Source organism: Ambystoma mexicanum, chromosome 6q, assembly GCF_040938575.1.
Source record: "Ambystoma mexicanum isolate Mex_15411 chromosome 6q, UKY_AmexF1_1, whole genome shotgun sequence".
Taxonomy (NCBI): Eukaryota; Metazoa; Chordata; class Amphibia; order Caudata; family Ambystomatidae; genus Ambystoma; species Ambystoma mexicanum.
This window is the reverse complement of record NC_090937.1, coordinates 379,968,022-379,991,251: the sequence shown is the minus strand read 5'-3', so window position 1 is coordinate 379,991,251 and position 23,230 is coordinate 379,968,022. Positions and strand designations below refer to the sequence as shown.

Here is a 23,230-nt window from a genome sequence, read left to right as displayed (position 1 = left end):
GACAGACCAAGTGCATCACAGCTTCCCCAATGAACACAAAGTGCACTTCCTCTCTTTCGACACACAGTGTCACCATGTTGAGCAAATACCATCCTTATTGGCATTACGAATTACTGTGTTGTGTGCTCTTTGTCAAGTGAATTGAATATGTCTGTCAATGATCATTCAGTCTTACTTCAATTATGAAATAATAGTGCAGATTCAGTTTCCAAGCACACCAGTGACACCCCTTTGGAGAATAACTATCATTCTAAGCGTTTTTAAATCTTGCATGCTTCAGTAAGGATTTGAAAAGTTTTAAAATGTTGCCACTTGAAGTCAAATAATTGGCCTATTTGGCAACATGCAGCACTTATTTTTGCCCAAAATTCGGTTGTGATGTGACTTCTGTAGACTCAATCTCCCTCTGTCCCCCAATTTATCCAGGTATGTGAGGTCACAAGTGACACATTCACAGTTGCGAGAGAAGTGTTATTGACTGGAACAGATCTGAACCACCTCATCAAGCCATTGAGATGATCATGCCCGCTTTCCACTCTGTGTATTATTTCCATACCCATTAAATGGGCCTTGTCCTGCGCTTGAAGTCGAAACTTTCAATAGTGCTAAGACATCAAGCTTGAAGTCGAAACGTTCAATAGTGCTAAGATGTCAAGAGGAGTTAAAGTCTAATTTGCTTGCCTGTCCAAACTCGATTTGCCGCCAAGTGCTCCAGAAGCAATTTCCCAGCCCTATCTGACATTTCATGAATAAGGTACAGCTACTGTATCATTCTCTAATGCATCTTCATCAAGTCCCGATCTTCTATTAGCGCATCAAATCCAAACTTGTTCTAAATGGCACACCCAATTATTATATAGGAGGGCTGTGCCACTTGATTGGTGTATTAGAAACATGTTTTTTCTTAGAACATCACATAGACCTTCCCACTCAAATTATTTATTATACTCATTGATCACTATCCCTATTTGGTGAGATCTTTGTATCAACTCTGCTGCTAAGATATTGGGAAGATGGGATATCCAGTCCACTAAGCAATCTAAATTTAGGAGCTGGCTAAACCAGCAGAACCACTCAATAAGGGACATAGATAATGGCAAGCTGGGATATCCAGTTCACTATGCAATCGAAATTTAGGAGCTGACCAAATAAGTAGAACCCCTCAACAGGCAACCATTTTTGTAGTGTTTGTTGGTGAAATGTGAGTCGCATATCCATTCTTTCATAATGGTACAGCAATCCTGTCTCTCAAAATAATGATTTCAAAAGGAAAATGTGGTATCTTAACAGAGGTGTGTATTCAAAAAGATTTGATGTGTATGTCCAAATTGGTTTAAAATATGTAAATGCAACCCCAGAACAAATAGACAATGTTGTTTTGATGGGTAATATCTGTAGCTACAGCGTTTCGTGCATTTCCTCTGCATTCACCTTGCTTGACATTTTACAAATCTGTTTAATTGTGTTTTCTAGGTTCCCATTAGATGCAGAGAGAAGAAAAGAATGGTTGTGGCACCTGAACAGGAAGAATTACGCACCAAGTCGGCATACTTTTTTGTGTTCCAAGCACTTTGAAGACTCATGGTTTGATAGAACCGGACAGACTATCCGTTTACGAGCCAATGCTGTGCCAACAATATTTTCTTTTCCAGAAAATGTTCAGGTATATGAAATGACAGTAACAGCACTTATCTCCCCTTCACATAATTTGAGCAGCTAATTTGGACTGCATTCTAACAAGAGACTAAATGCACACATTCATTCAAAAGAAAACGAGCAAATAGTTTCCAAACATGACAGAACCACTGCGTGATGTAAATGTTTGTGGTTGAATGTTTAATTTGCCCCAGAAAGTGTGATGTGTACAGTCACATATTGACAACTGTAAATTGATGATTGTAAACCCTTCTGTTCAGGTTTCCTTGTGGATGTCTCCAGTTTGGGGGCGGGAGAGGGTGCAAGGATGTGTCCCCAACCTCCCCACACACACACTCTGTTTGAGGTGTCTCCCACATGTTGCCACCAAACAGTATCCACAAACAATTTGAGATTTCTTTGGAAAAATGCATGAAGGAGTAGCATTAAGAACATACAATCACTTCTAATGCTCAAGTGCTTTCGGCTTCAACCCAGTTCCATGATCTGAGGAAGGAGAGGCTTCACATCACGTTAGTGATCATGGCTGAATTGTAGATGAGTATCTACCCAATTGGGCAGCATCTAATGTCTGGTATTTGATGTCCGAGTTCCCATATCGGACAGTGCTTGTTTATTGGAAAATGCAGATTTTAAGTAGAAAGTCCACTTTTACCATGTGCGGTAGCCCCCTGTACATTTTCCATAGGTTGTGACAGGTTTTTCTCCCAGCCAGGCCTAATCCCCTCAAGTCTGACTGAGCGCGGCTTTGTGTTTTTGTGCTTGAACAAGTCCTTATGACTCCTAAGGCATGGGTACGCCTTAGACTCCCAAGAGAAAGTAACCTCTCTTTGTTAGTCATGTGGCTAAACTGGTGTTTTTTTCACCTGTGCAAAATGGTTCCACTGGGTGTACCCAATTTTACTTGGCAGGGTGCTTGTTATACCCCCTTCTCAATTCATTAAAATAGAGGTTGTAGATGTGTTTGCCTCGAAGAACTGGGTGGAGTCACATGACTATCCCATGTTCCTCGTTGTGTATCGGAAAGAAGGTGGCCATCTTTCATCACTGGCCTGAACCCATTGTTGATTGGCATGCAGATACCAGACTGCGACAGTGTGGATTCATCCCTTTTGTATGAGAGACCTTTTACAGAATGCATGTGTGTGCTTGAAGGGATAGTCTGCCATTGGCTGACCATCCCTCTGTTTGGATTGCAGTGTTCTCTCATTGCATCCGAGGGAGATGAAAGAAGTCCCCCTTGCCCACTCGCCTTGTCTGCACCTGGATCTCTAAACGTAGCAACATTGGAAGGCCGGCTGCGGGTGGAAGGACCGAAGCTCTGCACCAGCACTCATTGACGTCCCAAAGAATCAGATGGTGAAGCTCTGCTTCTCCAATGACCAGAAGGAACCATCTGCGTCGCTCTTTTCCCCTAATGTCATGGGGACAACTGTATCACAACTCCAAGGCCTTCACTCAGCAATGCCGTCCTGACCGTGACTGCATTGCTAGACCCAGAAGCGGGTGCCCTGAAGACTCTGAGCTGAAACAACCTGACAATGCTCTCCACAGGGCCCCAGGCTAGCGGTCTGGTTGTTTCTCTGCTTATTTGCGAAGCTCCAGAGGCTCTGCTACCACAGATCCTATAAGCGCAAAGACAAACTCTCCTTCCTGGTCCATCTTCAGTGGCAGACTTCTCTCTGGTGCACTTTCTTCAACGTTTATTCAATATCTGCTAATCGAGAGGGTTTCACCAATGCGACCCCTCCTCGGAAGCAGGATCCTGTGACTGAGGAAGATGTGGGGACCCTGTATCCTTGGTAGCCACCGACAGCAGCTGCTTTGCCTTTCTGCTCCTCTGGCTCTGACCCCTCTAACTTGGAAATCTCTGAATGGAAAAAATCGTCCTTTCCAATGGTCTAAAGGTCCCATCTGCATTAGTGTGTTGACGATAGCGACTGCAGTGGTTGTTAACAACCCATGAAGCAACCGTCTCTGGAAACCGCCAGAGACAGTTGCTTTCTTCGATGGTGGTTGCCTATTGTGGAAAATAACAAACGGTTGCTCGTCAGGATGTCTTACAAAAATTAACTTAGTTCTCTGTCAAAACCTATTCTATCCTACTGACTGACCCTACCACTATCAACAAAGAAAATATACCTTCTCCTGGAGGAGACTTTTTACTCCCACCTCCTGGTTTGGGGTGACTGGTGCGTGACCCCCACCCAATTGTTACTCCGGTCTCTCTCTCTGTAGCTCAGGCCTTAGCCTGCTAGTGCAGTTCAAATTGGTTTTCTAGAAAAGGGTATTCCTGAACTCCTCGCCAATTTTGTGCCCAATTATGTGCGCCAATTTTGTGCCCAATTAAAAAAGTTGAGTCCTTAATTGCAGTACTTGTATTTGTCGATCAGTCAATCTGGGGCTACAGCAGGGTTTAGTCCTTTTTTAATTCTATTTTTTGTTTACCCCTCCAGGGTGTTCCAGTCTCCCTTAGATTCCTAGTTCTCTTGTTCTGGCGTGTACCGTCTGGTTCTTCATCCATTCTTGGGTTATCACAATTCCCAGCCTTCTTTGGTTTACTTGGTTCCGCAGCCCTGGCCGGTATTTCATGCCCCCCGTCCCCACCCCCTTGTTGGGTCTTTGTTGCAGATTCACCCCTCCACAGTGTTTATGTTTCGCTTATAGTTCTGTTAGCCTGGCATGGGCCTTTTTCCTCTACAGCCTGTCTGATTCTATATATTCTCCAGCATGGGGTCTGGCACGGATTCACATGCTCATGAATATTCCCGTTGTCAGGCTGGGAATCCTCGGTAAAGAAAAAATCAGTATCAGTTTTGTTTCTGATCTGTCTTTCGTAGTAGTAACCGATCTCTGCGTCATACTGACCACAGCCAATGACTGCCCTCTACCTAAGCCCCGCCTCTGGCAGCCAACTTCAGATTTTTACCACACGTTCAAGTGTTGGGATCCTCGTGCTATTGCTCTCGAGCGTTAGTGCTTTTTTTTCACGTGTTTTCTCAGAAAAATTTCTCTTTTTTCGGTCAAAAGAGCCTCAAGCTCCACCGTTTCTTCATCCGATTAACGGGGACCCGTGTCGGATTCATCTACGCCCCTCAAGGGTGAAGATTTCGTTGAGCCACGCTTTTGGAGGACTCCGGAAGTTTCTCAGGCCCATCTCGGACATGGCCCAGGAGAAGGGAAGCTCGACGCCCGGAAAGCTGTTCAGGGTCTGCCCTGGATGCCAGCTTCAGAATGTCTTTGAGGACGAACACTCCCTTTGCCTTTACTGCCTACATGAGGACAAGACGCACGTGGAGAAGGACTGTGCGTTTTGCGGCAATATGTCGGAGCGGACCTTGAAGGACCGCCATCAACGTCTCGCCAACTGGCTGGAAGGAAAGAGCCCATCAGGCGAGAAGAAGAAGAAGAAGAAGTCCGAGCGGTCTTCTAAGACCTTTGAGGGCGCCCCGGCGACGGGGGTCCAACAGAAGGCCAAGCACCGCGAGTCCGCTGGCACCGGGAGCGCCGAACGGTCTGGCTCTACAGGCGCCAGGCAGGGCGCATCCTCCCCGGCGCCATCAACCACGAGCCAACGCTCTGGCTCGGGTAAGAGGAAGGCCACGCACCCGGCAAAGCTCCTGGAGAGACCCCGGTCGAGCTCGAAGGCCCCATCGGAGGGGGAGCGAGGCGGTGAAACTCCCCCCAAGGAGAAGGCGGTGAGCGCCCCTAAGGTGGTGAAAGCCTTAATCCACCCGGCCAAGGACTCTATCGAGACAGTCGCGGCGGCCCTGGCTCAGCCTGTGGAGGCTACACCAGTGGTGGCGACCTCGGGGCCCAGAGTCTCCCTGCCACCGCGGAGGGAGTCCTCTTTCATGCCCATCGACAGGACCCCCTTGAAACCTCCGACGGAGAAGAAAAAGGGGGGGCAGGAGGTCGTCGTGGATTCGGCCTCCTCCTCTGAGGAGGAGCTGATCGAAGTCTTAAGCCACGGCGTTGGCGTGGAAGAAGACCAGCCCGTCGGCAGGGACCCCGACGTAGGAGACGGCGAGAATGTCGAGGGTGCCGACGGGGCTCCTGACTGCCCTTCGGACTCCCCTCAACCAGTGCCGCAAGACAACTTGGCGGCCATTTTGTTGGCTATACAGTCCTTATGCTCGGAGATAAGGACGAGACTGCCGTTACCACCAACGGAGGAACCGCTCCCGACGGGGGACCCGGAGCCAGGCCCTTCTGGGAGCCCTCCCCTAAGAGAAGAAGGATTCATCCTCCACCTCCTTTTCAGCCATCGCGCCCTGTTCAGCCCTCCTCCCCGTCCACGACACGTGGGGATGATACGGGGACTGACATGGCCGCGACGGGTACAGACAACGAGGTTTACGACGAGGATCTCCCGTCGTCACCTCCCACCCGGGCTTTCCCGCCCGACGAGATTGGATCGTTTCACTCCATGATCGCCAGGGCATCCGAGCTTTTCCAGCTCTGCCCGGAAGAGAAGAAGAAGGAAGGTTTCCTTTATCAACGGCGCGAGGCCAAGAGGAAGACGGTCCTCGCTGTACCTCTACTAGACGATATTTGGGATGAGGGCCTCGCCCTCCTCAAGAACCCATCCACGACGCCGGCTAGAAGGGATCGGTACGAGAAGAAGTACCGGGTCCCGGACGCGGCCCCCTTGTGCCTTCGGGCACAGCCGACCCCGGACTCGGTCGTCTCTGCGGCGGCCAGGAAGAAAGCGGGGGGGGGGGTGCGGCCTCTACGTCGACCTCCCCGCTGGACGGCGAGGGAAAGAAATTAGACACGATGGGACGCAGAGTCATCTCGTCGGCAGCGACGACGATTAAGGCGGCCCCCCTGCTGGACTTCCTACCAGACGACAAGAGGGCGGAAGCCCTAGAGATCTTGCAGGAAGGAGAGGTGGCGTCGGACCACGCCATTACGATTGCGACAGACATCGCTGATACTGGATTTCGCCAGTTGGGCAACGTCGTGTGCCTTAGGCGGCGTGGATGGCTCAAGGCTACAGACTTCCGTCAGGACGTGCAGACCAGAGTCTTGGACATGCCGTTCGACGGAAACAACCTGTTTGGGAAAACAGTGGACGATTCCCTTCAAGCCATCAAGGCGGACACAGAGACGGCCTGGGCTCTTGGGGTTCTCCAGCAGCGGCGGCCGCCCTTTCGGAGCGGCGGAGGCAAACAGGGTGCCTCCAAAGGTTCCAGCGGCGGATTTTCAACCTACCATCAAGCGGCCCGTTCGTCGTCACAGGAAGCTTACAGGGGACGAGGCAAGTCAGGCGGACCCCGCTGTCGTCGCCAAGGAGGACAAGGCGGCAAAGCCTCCTCGAAGCAGGACTGAACCGGCCGTGGGGTCGGGCCCCCACTGAAGCACCCCGGTGGGAGGCCGGCTGGCGTGCTTCGTCAGCGTGTGGGAGTCCATCTCCACCGACCGGTGGGTGCTGGACGCCCTAGCTCAGGGTCATGCGCTCGAGTTTCTAAAGAGGTGCCCGCGCGTCCCCCCTGTGGCCAGGAAAGAACATCACGTCCCTCAACTTCTCTTGGAGGTAAAGGCGATGCTCAAGAAGGGCGCCATCGAGCTCGTCCCAAAGAGGCTTCGGGGCTCCGGAGTTTACTCAAGATACTTCCTCGTGAAGAAGAAGACGGGACGATGGCATCCCATCCTGGACCTACGACGACTGAACAAATTCATCAAGGCACAGAAGTTCCGGATGGTCACCCACGTCCTGGGTCAACTGGAGGAGGGCGATTTCCTGTCGTCGTTGGATTTGGAGGATGCCTACTTCCATATTCCCATCCTAAAGGGACACCGAAAGTTTCTCAGGTTCGTGGTCCAAGGACGTCACTACCAGTTCAAAGCCCAGCCCTTCCCTTCGGATTGAGGTCGGCACCCAGGGTGTTCACCAAGTGCCTCGCACCGGTGGCGGCGCAGCTGCGCCGAGAGGGGATCCACGTCCACCCCCACCTGGACGACTGGCTCATCCGAGCAAAGACGAAGGAGCTCGCCGTGGAGCACACGGCAAGGACCGTCCAACTACTCACGGACCTGGGATTCTCCATAAACTACGCCAAGTCCCACCTGGTACCCGCGCAAGACGCACTGTTTCTGGGAGCGAAGCTCGACACAGTGTCGCTTCTGGCCTCTCCGTCGGAGGAAAGGACGAGGGCCATCTTGGGCAAGGTGCAGCGGATGCTGGCTGCGGACGCGGCCAGGGTGAGGTCCATCAAGTCCCATCCTCGGAATGATGTCTTCTTGCATTTATCTCATCCGCCTGTGCAGGGTCCGGATGCGCCCATTGCAGGAGTTCCTGGACGCGCGTTGGATCCAGACGACGGGCAGCTTCGAGGAGAGGATCACACTCGACGAGAGTTTCCGACGAGCGATCCGGTGGTGGGGCACCCGCGCGCATCTGACAGCGGACATGGACTTCCAGATCCCCGGCCACCAGGAGACGGTGACCACGGATGCCTCCCTGGAAGGGTGGGGAGCGCACACCGAAAATCTGCACGCGAGAGGCCTTTGGCTTCCGACGGAGAAGTCTCTCCATATCAACGTCCTGGAGCTCCGTGCAGTGTTTTGGGCCATCAGGTCCTTTCTTCCGTCCCTCAAGGGCAAGGTGGTGAGGATCTTCACCGACAACACCACCACCATGTTCTACATCAGGAAGCAGGGCAGGACCAGATGCCCAGCCCTGTCCAAGGGGGCGCAGGATCTGTGGCATTGGGCCGTCGCCCAAGGGATGTTTCTGGTGCCGTTTCATCTGGCAGGGATAAAAAACACCATCGCCGACTCGCTCAGCAGAGAGCTGCGCTCGTGCCACGAGTGGGAACTACGACAGGATCTAGTGGACCGCCTCTTCCGACGGTGGGGCACACCCCAGATCGATCTGTTCGCGACAGCGACAAACTCCAAATGCCGGAGGTTCGCCAGCAGGTTTCCCCAGCCGAGGAGCATGGGCGATGCTTTCTCGTTCCCCTGGGAGGGCCTGTTTCTATACGCGTTCCCTCCATTGCCATTGCTGATCCGGCTCATCAATCAGCTCAAGAGGTCACGGTGCAGGATGATCCTCGTCGCACCTGCGTGGCCAAGGCAGATATGGTTCCCGGACCTTCTGGACTTGTCAGCGTCCCCGTCAATCAAGCTGCCAGTGGATGCGTATCTTCTCTCCAGGGAAGGAGGCGCCATCCTCCATCACGACCCGAAGTCGCTGAACTTGCAGGCCTGGCTCCTGCAGCGTTAGAGTTTGGAGGATACGACATACCGGCCGATTGCAGAGAGGTTCTTGCAAAGGCCAGGGCGTCCTCAACTCTTAAATGCTATGGACACAAATGGAAGAGGTTCTCTGTCTGGTGCCACGCACAGAAGATTAACCCTCTACGGATTACGGCTCCCCAGGTACTGCCGTACCTTCTGACGCTGGCCAAGGCTGGACTGGCGCACGCGTCCATCAAGATTCATCTTGCTGCGATCTCCCGATACACCAGAACCACGGGGCGGACGTCTTTGTGGTCTCATCGTCTGATGAAAGAATTCATGAAGGGACTGTTCAGATCATTCCCGCCGGTGAAGGCTCCGGCCCCGGCGTGGGAGCTCAACGTGGTGCTGACCAAGCTCATGGGACCTCCGTTCGAGCCTCTGCACTCGGCTCCGTTGAAGTTCTTGTCGTGGAAAACAGCGTTTCTCATGGCCATCACCTCCGCACGAAGAGTGGGAGAGATCCAGGCCCTTTCCTGCAAGCCCCCGTACTTGACTTTTCACGACACGAGGGTAGTGCTCAGGACGCACCCCTCCTTCATGCCCAAGGTGCCGTCGGACTTTCACCTCAACGAACCCTTGGTGTTGCCTGTTTTCTTCCCGTCGCCTTCGTCGCCGGCCGAAAGGACTTTGCACTCGCTGGATGTGGCTAGAGCGCTGAAGTTCTACGTGGACCGCACAAAGAGTTTTCGGAAGACGTCACAACTTTTTGTGAACTTTGGACCTGTCGATCTGGGGAAGGCTCTCTCAAAGGCCTCCATTTCCAGATGGCTCTCCGGCTGTATCATGTACTGTCATCGGTTGGCAAACCGACCGCTGCCTGGCCGTCCGAGAGCCCATTCCACCAGAGCGATCGCAGCTACCACGGTGTTCCTATCTGGTGTGCCCTTGCTGGACATCTGCAGGGCTGCTACGTGGAGGTCGACGTATACCTTCACAAAATTCTACTGCGTCGATCGGGATTCCAGGGAGGAGTCCAGGGTCGGCCAAGCAGTGCTGCGCAACCTGTTCGCCTCAGGTGAGCCTGGTGAGGAGGTAAGAATTGCTTAATGTTGAGTTTGATGTAATGCTTAACGTTGAGCCTTTGCCACCTCCCGTGGTTGTGCATGTGTGTACTGCTATATATTCTTTATTCATGAGCATGTGAATCCATGCCAGACCCCATGCTGGAGAAGGAACAAGTTACTTACCTGTAACTGTTGTTCTCCAGCATGGGTCTGGCATGGATTCACATGCGAACCCTCCCGCCTACCCCTCTGCGGCTCTTCACTTGGTCATACTGCCACTTCATGTGCTACCAAATCTGAAGATGGCTGCCAGAGGCGGGGCTTAGGTAGAGGGCAGTCATTGGCTGTGGTCAGTATGACGCAGAGATCAGTGATTGGTTACTACTATGAAAGACAGATCAGAAACGAAACTGATACAGATTTTTTCTTTAGCCTGACGATGGGGAATATTCATGAGCATGTGAATCCATGCCAGACCCATGCTGGAGAACAACAGTTACAGGTAAGTAACTTGTTCCTTCTCGTCCCTTCGCCGGATATTGGGTGTCTCTCTCTCCACACATCGTCCGATGGTCTTGCTGTTCTCCTATGCTTCCCCTATCTTCCCTCTTCCATTGTTCTTTCCCTCTGCCTATACTCTGCTTCCTGGTCTTATCTCTCTCTTTCCCTCTCCCCACATGCAATCCCATGGTCTTACCACTCAGTTTCTCCTCTCCTGTTTGCACTCTCCAATTCCCTTGATGTACCACTCCCAACACTACCCCTGCTTGTATCCTTCTCTGCCCTCCTGCCTCTCAAATCCTTTTCCATTTCACACACTTGCACACAGCAATTTCTCACAACTACTCTCAAACTCTCCCTTTCATTTTTCAAAACTCTCTTCAGTCTGTCTCCCACTCACTCACACACACACACAACCCAATTGTTACTACTCTCTCATAACACTGTACCTCATCTTCTCCAGTCACAGCAAAAAGCTCCTCCAACTGCTCTGTATTCTGTTCTCGTGGTCCACCTTCTCTGCACCCAACCCCACCTGATCAGCCCTACAAGAAAGGGGTTTATCGGCCACTTCTACTCTCTAAAAATTGCCAAATACTGCCAAAAAGAAATAAGGGACTAAAAATGCTCCCAACAAAAAATAGGAAACTGACACATAGGAGCTTCTCTCTACTTTCACTCACACACCTCTGTTGATATGTTTGACCAGTTGTCCACGTAGTGCCACAGGAACACACTTCTATTATTGCTGCCTGATACGAAGCAGTCAAAATGTATCTTTTAATATGTATTGTAAGGAACTCATGGTGGCAACAGTGAAGACAGACACAAGTGATCACAGTTCAAGGGTGTTTATTAAACTGTATAGGTAGGAAAAACTCCTAATCTAAACATAAATCTAAGATGGGAGCAAGCTTTGAATATCAAACAATAAGTCAGTCCTTGTGGCATCTTGTCAAAAAAAGGGCCTATACTAAATAAAACCTATTGCCAATCCATACACTAAATACAAAAAGAAGTGTGGGATAATGTTCATAAGAAAGGAGGAAGTGTTAACAAATAATAAGGCATGATCTGGTAGTCTGGGTCTCCCTTCCCCACGTTTTCAGCACGGGGCAAAGTAGGATTCTGGAGCACAGTACACGCTCGAGCTATCCCAGCACGAGCCAACAGTTCCGCTCTCAGCAATCAGGGCTACAAAAAGTCTCTTGCCTCTGAGGACCTGATGTGTTTCAAAATACTAAACTAAAAGTTATTTTCCGTATACACAGCAGGTGATGTCTTTTCACCTCTGGATCCCCCTCTTCCGGGCTCAGATCTACAGAAAGTTCCTAATGATATCAGGAACTTCAGTAGTTTCGTTTTCGAGGGTCTGATAGGTTCAACGTACTAAAACAAAAATTATTTTCTGGTTGCATTTTGGGTGATGCTTTCTCACCCTGGGACCCCCCTCTTCTGGGCTTAGACCCCTCTTGAATGACAGCCTCCCTCCGTCGGATTTATTATGACTTTGTGGTGGTTTTCTACCCCTGGGTCCCATTGTAATGTCCTTTTAAACAGTTCACTGTGGATATCCCTCTGCCGAGTTCACTCTGGTGAACACACTGTATATCAGGACTTTAGAATTCACCCCTTGTCTATTGGCATCCCTCCTTCGGGTTCACTCTTGCCAACTTTGTCAATTGCACATTTTCTCAATCAGTTCTTACGATGCAGGATTCACTTCCCTTAGCTTCACAATCCTCTTTCGGTCAAAGACTTTCGACTGTACATAGGATTTTACTGGACTCCTGGATGACCACTTTGACCCCTTTCTCGCCTTGCTCAAGGCCTTCTGGTAACGGAAGGATCAAGAATCGGGTAATCAACCAGAGTTACCCGAGTAAGAACTGACATGTTGTCTGACTACTCTGTTGCTTGTTTTCCTCCTTCTGGTATCAACAATTCTTTGTGCTGTCACAGTTCAATTAGCTGTTTGCTACTTTCGTTCAACACAGTTCCATTTCTTATTGGCTATCCCCTCGACTTAGCGGCTGTGATGAACCGTTTGGCTTGGTTATCAGCGGAGGTGGGCCCTGTGCACCGTTGACTTCTGCTGCAACACACGCTGACTATTGTTCGCGGTCTTAAGATTTCTTCTGCAGAGGTTTTGCAGGCCTTTGTCGGAAAGGGCAAGGTTGCTTCTCTCCTTGTGATCCTCTCCGTTCGCGCCGTCCGTCTCCTCCTCTTGAACTGCTGTGCTGAGTTAGCTCTCTCGTTGTGCGGTCTGCCTTGCTCTTAGTGTGCTCTCATGCTCCACCTTTTATCATTGTGGGGAAGGGAAACCGCCATCGGGTGTGTGCAGTTCTGGTCAATTGCCTGACTTTGCCTGACCCTTGGGTTAGGACATGTTAGGTAAATGGCTTGTGTTAGTCCGTCGTCCTTAGTGATATGCGGAAGTGTTTGCGTCGGAAAAGGGGGGGGTAGAGTGTTTGAGTAGCCTATGTGGTAGGTTGAGGAAAAGGTGTTAGAGTGGGATACCACATCTGACCCGTCAGTGTCCCACTTCCACTCACTGAGGACCCCCCGATACAGGTGATCCTCCCTCACTGGTCCACCCCAAGGAACTGGATCCAATAGCGATGACCGGGTCCTGGCCACCTGGATGACAGATCCCCAGGGCCTAGCAAGTGAGACATCTTCAGGTTTCTCACAGTATGAATAACTAGATGCAAATAAATATTAATTACAAATACATTTCTGTTTTATAGTTAAAACTTATTTTTACTTGCTTATGAAAAATACTCCCATTGGGAATGGGGCTTACTTTTTTTATTCCCTAAAAAATCATTTTACTATCAACTTAAAAAAAATAGGGAGTAAAATACTCCCAACTACTTAATCTTAACAGGAATACTGCACACACCCTTCCCCGCACACTCACTCTGCCTGTTTTATATACCCCTGTTCTCCCTGTCTAAACCCTCCCCTGGCCTGCCATTGGACATTATTATCATCTGACTCTTTGAGCTCATCTCTTTCTCCAGCATTGGATCTTTCATGGATTCACATGTTGTGAATATTCCCCGTTGTCAGGCTGGGTATTCCCAGTTACTTTGGTTTAGTACATTTCCTATGGAAAAACGTTGACACCTTGAGTGTGTCCCATCAACGTCGTTGTGGGTGGTTTTGGTCCCCACTGTAAAGAACTCATTGTGGCACCAGTAAAGACAGACGCACGTGATCACAGTTCATGGGTGTTTATTAAACTGTATGCAGGTTGGAAAAACGCCTTATCTAAACCTAAATCTAAGATGGGAGCAAACATCAACCATCAAATGAAAATAAGGCAGTCTTTGTGGCGTTGTGTCAAATAAAAAGGGCCTATACTAAGAAACCTATTGACAAACCTTACAACTAATACAAAAAAGGATATGGAATGGTTTTCAAGAAAAGAAAAAAGTGTTCACAAATAATATGTCATGATGTGGTAGCTTGGCTCTCCCTTCCCTGCGTTTTGAGCACAGGTTAAGATGGCATCTTGGCGCACAGTACACACTCGAGCTTTTCCAGCACAAGTCAACAGTTCCACTCGCAGCTATCAGGACCGTTGATGGCCAAGTCTCGTTCCTCTTGAAAGTCTCTTTTCTTCGAGGGTCTAACGCAACGGTATTCAAACTGTGGGGCGCGGCCCACTAGGGGTCCGCGGGTGCATCCCTGGGGGGCCCTGAGAATGAAATATATAATTTTTTAGATTGGAAGAAACGGGCAGGGGTGGCTCATATGGTCGGGTTGAAGCATGAAACTGTCTCAGGCAACAATGAAAAAGTGGCCCACAGTTGTAAATGGATATTCATTCCTTTAGTCACAGACTGGGCCTCATTACAACTATGGTGGTATGGTAACAACGGTGCCGGTAAGCTACCGGCACCCTTGCTACCGTACCGCCATAGTGAGAGTTGTGCTCGCGGGTGCCTGACAGCCTGCCAGGTCTGACCTGGCAGACCGTATGGCACCCGCGAGCACAGTTCGTCGGATGCACCGGCACCGCTATTAACGGTGGCGGTGCATCCGAGCTCCCCATTCCCATTGAGCCCTACAGGGCAATTATCAGGTCTGCCTAACTCGCCATGACCTGGTAATTGCCCATTCGCAGGTGCCGGACCCGGATGCAACTCTGTCGGCAGCCGTGCCGGTTTTACCGGCACAGCTACCGCCAGAGTTGTAATGAAGCCCACTGTTTAAATAGTACCCAAGGGGGTGCGTTGTGTTAAAATGTAAGTAAATTGTGATATATTCAGCAACAATGGTCAAAATTACTAACTGCATAGTTAAGTAACTCATCAAACTGGTCCACATTGGCCAAAATGGTGGCCCATTTTGACTGGCCCACACTAGCATTTTACATTTTTGGTACAGGCATTGTCCTATAGGCCTGTCCGAGCCTGGCGGCTCATCCATAATGGCGAGGGGGCGCCCACCCAGTGGCCCCTCACCCATTATGGAGGAGCTAAGGGGCCAGCCCATGTGAAACGGTGAGCACTCCCTCAGTTGCTTTTTCCAGCTAATGGAGTGCTCCTGGGCTGACTGAACTGTCCAAGGGAAACATTCAGTTTAGTTCCCCAGCCGCACATGCTCACTGAGCCATGCAAGTGCTGGGGCGTTTTGCTTCGCCAGCATTGCATAGCTCATTGGAAATGCTGGCTGGGGCACTGCATGTCTTTATGTCCGAGGGGGAGCTCCTGCACCTCCTCGCACATACGGACAGAGCAGCCTGGAGCAGGCCGTTTCAGCACCCACACGCAGGCCAATGCAGAAGGTACGTTTATGTTCATTGTTTTTATTTAAACGTGTATGGATGCGTGTATGTTTATGGTATGTATGGTGATGGATGCTCATGTGAATGATAGAGTGATTGCTGTATGAATGTGCAGCGCCTTGCATACGCACATAATCATGTTTATTGTGTTCGGACCAGTGGGGCCCAGGGGACAAGGCTGGTATCTTTTTACTGGAAATCTATCATTCAAAACCCTCTGCATTGTCCACAAGGCTTTCTGGGGCCTGGGTCCAAAATACCTTCATCTATCCCTCTGCAAATACATCCCCACTCGAGCTCTTCGCTCCTCTACCTCCAACTCCCTCAGGGTCAGTCGTTTTTCAAAGAAACGAGCTGGGGTAGACCTCTGTCTTCGGCTGGGGCCTCCCTCTGGACAGCCGCCCTGCCACTCTAAAACATGAGGAAAACCATCTCCGGTTCCGGAAGCACCTCAAGACCTTCCTCTTTTCTTCTGCCTTCGCTCCCCCTCTCCCCTGCTGATCTGTTCTCTCTTTGCACTGTGCACCTACCCTGTCTTCTGCCTTAAACGTAGCACTTGCAAATTGCTGGCTGCACTACCACTGTTTGTTGCCTTTATGATTTATTTATTACCTTTATGATTTATTTATTATTTATCTGTTTCTCCTCTGCTTCGCACTTTCCACTTCTCCCCCCTTCCATGCACTTTTCCCCTCCACTCTCCCATGCACTTGCACGTTCTCAAGGTCACTGGGCCTAGTAAGATCACTGTTTTATTCTCTGTTCCCCTCCCTTGCCTTGTCGCGCTCTGAAACACTTGTGTACGAGCGCGATAGAAATAAAATATCAATATCAATGCCTGCCCCCTGGGCCCCTCAGCACCAATTGCAAACTGTTTGGCTATTTACCCATTTTTTTGTTAAAAGTATGCTCTACAATGCATCATTTTAACCCATTATTTTTAAAAAATTCACAGGGGGAAACCCCCCCCCCCCCGAAACCCCCTTTATTGGTTCGGGCTCCCTCACTATGCTCGGGTCGCTATGGCATTTCTGGGGGAAATAGTTATGCCCCTCCACTTAAAAAAAATCACCAGCCGTCACTGGCCCTCAGACTGTGTTGGGAATGGGATGGGGGGAACCCAGGGACTACGGTGGGAGCACAATGGGCGGGAACCATGGGATAGTGGTGGGAGGCAGAGTGAGGAGAGCCCAGGGTGTGTGATGGGGTGGGGAGAGACCAGCGACTGGGTAGGAGTGGGATGAGGGAGCCCAGCGACTGTGATGGGAGCAGGTGACGGCGCGCAATATATACTGTCCATTTGGCATTTCTCGGGGGTCCCGACCTGCCCAAATTTTGCAAAGGGGGGCCCCGGCCAAGAAACTTTGAAGACCACTGGTCTAACGTATTTAATGACAAAACAAAAGTTCCTTCAAAAACAATGAAAGTTTGTTTACTAGTTTTACTTTGTTCACTCCTGGTTCCCCTCTTCCGGGTGCTGACCCCTCTTTGTTTTCAGCCTCCCCCCTCCGGGTCCACTATGGCTTTTCCTTCGCTCACAAATCTTAATGTCTTTTTAAACAGTTCCAGTGGACACCCCTCGGCCGGGTTCACCTTTGTCAACAGACTGTTGCTTGGGACTTTAGAGTTTGCCCCCTTCTCGTCAGCATCCCTCGGCAGGGTTCACAGTTGCCAACTTCACCTTTACATTCATTTTTAATGTATTCAGGATTCACTTCACTAGCCTTCTCATGTGGCGGGATTCACTTCCCTTGCTCTCTTTATAGTTAGTAGATCAAAGGCTTTCGACTGTACAGGATTTTGCTTGACCTCCTGTGTGACTACTTTGAACTATCTTGGTGGCTCTCCTACAGACTTCTGGTTTCTGTAGTTTAACTCAGATGGGGATCGACCAGAGTTTCTCGGAGCAGCACCTATATGGCGCCAGTCCCCTTCTGCAGATGGTCTTCCCTTTACAATTTTACAGTTCTTTGAACTTTCTCACTTTGCCACTTAGTGTCTTTCATTCACCACAGCCTGGTTCTTATTGTGACTCACCAGCTGTGATTAACCGCTTGGTTTTCCTCTTTACTGGAGTCAAGGCCGGTACCACGGAAGCAGGAGTCTCCCTCGCTCCGGCTTATCGGCGTCGATCGCTCCATGTACCGTTGACATCTGCTGCAGCACACTTGGGCCATTGTCCTCGTTTCTCTCAGTGGAGGGTTCGCAGGGTTTTGTCGGAAGGGCAAGGTCGTATCTCTCCTCATCAGCCTCTCGATATTTGCCGCCTTTCTCCTCCTCTTTATCTGCCGGGTCTGGATAGCTGTCTCGTCGTGCAGTCTGCCTTGCTCGTACTATTCTATCTTGCTCCACATTCTATCCCTGTGAGGAAGGGAAAGGAGCGTCAGGTGTGTGTGATTCTGATCAATTGCCTGACTTTGCCTGACCCTGGTATTGGGACATGTCAGGTAAACGGCTCTGGTGTTAGTATGTTCTCAGGTGTGTTGTGTGAAAGTGTTTGTGTCGGAAAAGGGGTGGGGGCAGTGGTTTGAATGTACTATGTGGTAGAATGGGGAAAAGGTGCTGAAAGAAGGGGGATACCGCGTCTCACCCGTCAGTCTCCCACTCCTCGACCACCCCCCCATCCAAGGCATCCTCCCTCACTGGTCTACCCCCTGGAACTGGATGCAATCGCGATGGCTGTGTCCTGGCCACCTGGATGACAGATCCCCGGGGACTAGCTAGGGAGACACCTTCAGGTTTCTGACACCACCAATAAGACGTCAAGTGTATGTAGCTCCGCCCCAGCACCTTCCCCTCAGATTTCAACCATCTTTCTAGCTGTTGCGATTCCTCGAGTTCTTCTCTTCAAGAAGAAATTATCTTTACACACAACTATATTTTTTTACTCTACATTCAAACCAGAGCAACCGATGACTCTTCTACGGTGTCGGTTACGACCATGGAGATCGTTGGACCTAAAAAATCCTTATTCAGGTCCTGTGGGACGTGCAGCCTAAAAAACATAAATGAAGGTGATGAAGCGCGTAGGCTACGTATATGCCTATACCCTAACCATTACTCTGAAGAATGTGAGATCTGTCAGGGTTTCTCTCAGAAATCCTTCAAAGACAGGAAGCGTTGGCTGATTTGTTGGCTTAATGAAGGGGCATACCCGGTGTCAGAGGCGGGCTCGTAAATGAGTGGGAGAGCTACCACCCCCTGTCACAGGCGTTTGCCATCAAGCCACAGTACCAGGTCGGAAGAACGACCTATGAAAAAACAAAAAGCAGGTGAACCAAAATTGTCGACGAGCCAGGATAATACAGCCTCACAACCCCAGTCTCCTACTAAAAAGAAACCGGTTAGCAACGAAGGCTTCAGGTCCACGTCTAAACTGTGGATGAAAACACCATAGTCAAAACCAATGGATAAAAGCTCACGCCAGTCAACGAAGTTGACCTCCCATTCGTCAAGAACATCGTTTCCAACGAAGGAGAAACATAAGGCCAAATGGTTCGCGAAAACTCCACCTTTGTCGACGAAGAAGAAACACCACTCGTCAATAGTCTGGTACTTCTAGAGAAGGACACAGATCCTCCTCTGGACAAGAGTTATCCACGAGACATCCTCTGACTGCGAAATCATCGATGGTACATACTTCGACGAAATTGGGACATCACTTGTTGACGACGAAAAAACGAAAAACTCCATGGAGTGGAGCTGTAGTTCATACACCCCCATCAACGACTTCTACCTCGGCTCAAGCCACGGTTCATACTGAACAACCTATCCTACAGCTACAACAGAAAAATATGCTATCCTGCAGTAAAGGAATATTGAGAACTCCAACGGAGGAACAAATGGAGCCCAGGCAACTCCCTCTAAGTGTGTCACCCATAAACTACACCAAAATCATGCCAGATGAAATCCTACAACATGAGATAACATCTGACTTTGAACTCCAAGAGAAGAGTGCCCAGGGGTCACGGATTCTGATTCCGAAGAATGCAGGATCCAACCCCATGTACAGGACAGATCTTCCAGTCGTCTCCAATCAAGAGGGAAAGAAACACCACTGAGACTACAGGGTGAGGTATGACACCAACATATACCCTCTTATAAATCCACAATCTCTACTTTCCCTGCAAGTACTTTCAACTCTGCAGTCTAATAGGGCAACTCAATGGTAGGCTCCCACCTCCTCAGCCTCAGGGGATCCATCAATGCAGGAAAGACCAGGTAACACCAGTTCCGCAAACAGTACAAGGAAGACATCCAGGGCATTCGTCCAGGGACCACGCCAAACGGTCCTCTTGGGGACACAGGCCGCATTCTCCACCTAGGCCATCACCTCCAAGAAGAGAGAGCCCGCGAATAGGCGAGCAAGAAGAAGGGGAGCTAGTGGATACAAATCAGGACACAGGTCCAAAATACATGAGCTCTACCGCCTCTTCCAACTTTCCTCACAAAGAAATGTGGGATACAGATGATCCGGACCAGGATACACAGGGTAGTCCAGCACAACCCTCTCCACGAGACGGCATTGGTGCTTTCCACACCATGATCAGATAGCACAGCGAGTAGAGCGCTCTCTTTGACATCCGTGCAGAGCCTGCCAACGCAAGTTTGAATCCCAGCAAGGCCAAACTCAGCCTTTCATCCTTCCGAGGTCGATAAATGATCGCCACACACCGTGGGTAATAATAAGCAGCGCCCAGATGCCTGAGGGTTCGTGTCGCTATATAAATGCTAAATATATATATATTTTTTAATAAAATGTCATTGGTTTATATAATTAAACCTTACATTTGTATTTATCAAAAAAGAGTGAATACATCGATAGGCAACGGAAACAAAACAAAAAGAAAGAAATAGATCAGTTTAAGAGCATTGAAAAGTATAGTTTCCAGAGCGAAAGAATAATATTAAACTAAAATTGGGATATAATGTCAGTCCAAAAGCGAATCACAGCAGTAATCATTCTTCGATTGTTTCCAGAAAGGATAAGTGACCATTGTTCATCTGGATCCAAAGGTCTTGCAGAGGTTAGATATAGCTGTGCAATTGCAGTACGTTTTTATGCCAATGCAGTGCATTCCATCAAGAGATGGAATATTGTTTCAATTGAAGCCGCTTGCAAACAAAATCTGCACGACTGATTTGGATTCGTAGAGCGATTTTGGATTCCATTAATTTGTTGTGTAGGTAAAATATTCAATCTCAGCCGGAGAAATAAGTCTCTAATTAGGCGATCTGGAAATAGATTGAGGTACGGTGGAAGATCATTTGATGCTCTGCTATAATTTGTGCAATTCAGCATTAGTTTGTATTGGTTTTTAATGGTTTCAGTTCGTATCCAACCGATAAATAAAATAAATGCTAAATTATTATTATTATTATGGTATGAAAGGCGTGGCAAGAATTTGGGCTAACTGCTGCAGAGGAAAAGAAAGACTGTTTTCTTTTTGATCACATGGGTAATGGCAAAAAGGCTGTATTTGCAATACCCATTCTAGATCATGTTTGGCAAGAGCAGTTGTGAACCCTGAAACATCCTTTCTCTGAATCTGTAGTAAAAGGGAGACTAAACAAGAAATTCAAGGCACCGGATACGACACCAAAATGTCTAACCTCTCAACCCTCTCCAGAGTCGGTAGTGCCAGCGGCAGCCAATCGCAAAGCACATACACAACACAAATGCGCTACACCCCTGGCGAATGAGGGCAGACAAATCGATGCTTTCGGCATAAAAGTGCTAACCATCGGTGCAACAACAGTTAAGCCGCCAACGCCCTGGCGGTAGTGGCTCGCTATGACCACGAAATGTGGCACCGGTTGACTCCCATGTTGGAGCATTTGCCAGAGCAACAGGGAAAAGAGGCCATGACACTTGTACATGAAGGCGAGGAGGCCTCAAACCACAGTAGGACCATTGCAATGGATCTCGCAGAGACAGGATTCATGCAAATTGGTAATGGGGTCGTCCTGAGAAGACAAGGATGGCTATGCTGTACCGACTTTAGGCAGGAAGTGCAACATGAAATTGTTGACATGCCATTTGAGAGAGAACATTTTTGGTAACAATCGATGAGGCCCTTAAGGCAATGAAGGCAGACTCAGATACTGCTAGATCATTAACTACCTTACAGGGCAGAAGGTATTTTCACCCCTTTCGAGGAGCCTCGGGTAAAACCAGGTTGTCGTCCGCAAAGGACAACAAGAAATACGGAAGATCCGGCTACCACTCCCAGGGATATGGAAGGAACTACCAGTCCTCCCAACGCAGCAGGGATTACCACCAAGTACAACGCAAACACGGATTGGCCACCGCGCAAAGAGGTAGGAAGAACAAAGGCCAGGAAGGCGGACGGGAAGTGGTGTCCAACACTGGATTTAAGAAAATTAAACAAAAACATCAAGAAACAAAAGTTCAAAATGGTCACACTACAAAACGTCATAAAGGCTGTACAACCTCACAAATATCTAACAGCTTTAGACCTGAAAGACGCCTACCTTCTCATCCCAATGCATCTGAGACACCGACAGGATCTCAGATTCATCATCAGAGAAAGTCATTACCAGTTCTGAGTCCTTCCATTCTGCTTCAAATCAGCCCCCAGGACTTTCACCAAATGCCTAGCACCAGTGGCAGGTTTCCTCAGAAAACAGGGCCACCACGTCTACCCATACCTAGACGACTGGTTGGTCCGAGGCCCAACACATCAAGAAACCGCGGTTTCACTGAAACAAACAAACTCTTCTCCAATAATTGGGATTTGCAATCAATTACGCCAAATCTTGCGTAGTGCCATCAAAAAGATTTGTGTTTTCATGGGCGCACAGTTTTTCATGGGGCAAGGCCTTGTCAGACCCTCAGCCGACAGAGTGCAAACATTAATAACCCTGACGCACTGTTTGATTCCAAACAAACAATTTATGGTGCGCAAATACATGGCTCTACTATAGACCATGTTGACCTGCATTACACTAATACCCAACTGCAGACTACACATGCAACTGGTACAGCGCTTTCTAGCTACCACATGGTCCCAGACACAAGGTTCCTGGAGAGGCAAGATAACCATCAACCCAGCACTCTAAAAGTCACTGAAATGGTGGGCGGTACTCAACATCTCGAAAGGGATGCCACTAGTAGAACTGACTCACCAACTCAATATCGTGCTTCCCTGGTTGGGGAGCTCACCTAAGCAAACACCAGATCAAAGGCCTGTGTACTCCCGAAGAATCAACCCTGCACATAAATGTCCTGGAGCTGCGAGCTGGCCATTGGCCCTGAAGTCTTTCCTTCCACTGATTCCAAGAATTCAGTGGTGCGTATCCTCACAGACAATACCACCACAATGTTTTACCTGCACAAGCAAGGCGGAACAAGGTCAAACACCCTGTCTCTGGAAGCTCAAACCTTTTGGCACTGGTCCATTCCCAACAACATTGCTTTGCAAGCATTCCACCTTCCGAGCATACACCCCAAAAAGGCAGACACCCCAGATGTGTTCTCATTCCCATGGAGCGACATCTTCAAATATGCGTACCCTCCATTCCAGCTGATCAGGAGGACAATCCAGATGATCCGTAGATACCATTGCAAGATAATCCTGGTGGCACCATACTGGCCCAGACAAACCTGGTTCTCGGATCTCCTTCAACTGTCGGCAGACAATCCAATGCATCTGGGGTTGTTAACTATTTCAATCAGGCGATACACCCTGGTCTCAGCCTAGTATGCAGCGCACAGCTGAAATGCTTATTTTATTATGTATATAGGTTCAATATTCTGAGTGATATACCACTCATATCACACCCCTTTTCAAATACCCCAGGTCACGATGGACCAGGAATCAGGCTGGTTGGTCAAAGTAATATTGATTTATTCATTTAGAATTCAAATCAAACATATACTTTTGAATAGGGAAAAGCAATCACAAATGTGGTGACAATAACCGATAGGAAGGTATGTAATGCACTTAAATTCACTCTTTATCAACACAAAATATAAAACACCAGAGAAAAGAACACT

At 49.1% G+C, this 23,230-nt stretch overlaps 1 protein-coding gene across 1 annotated transcript in view; it reads left to right on the top strand.

The window, feature by feature from the left end:
• The window catches only part of LOC138516052 (THAP domain-containing protein 2-like), a 152,718-nt gene that overhangs the window by 117,697 nt on the left and 11,791 nt on the right, over positions 1 to 23,230 (top strand). Inside the window, exon 2 of the mRNA XM_069630864.1 lies at positions 1,474 to 1,663. Coding sequence (XP_069486965.1) covers positions 1,474 to 1,663 — 190 coding nt within the window. The remainder of the gene's footprint in view (positions 1 to 1,473; positions 1,664 to 23,230) is intronic.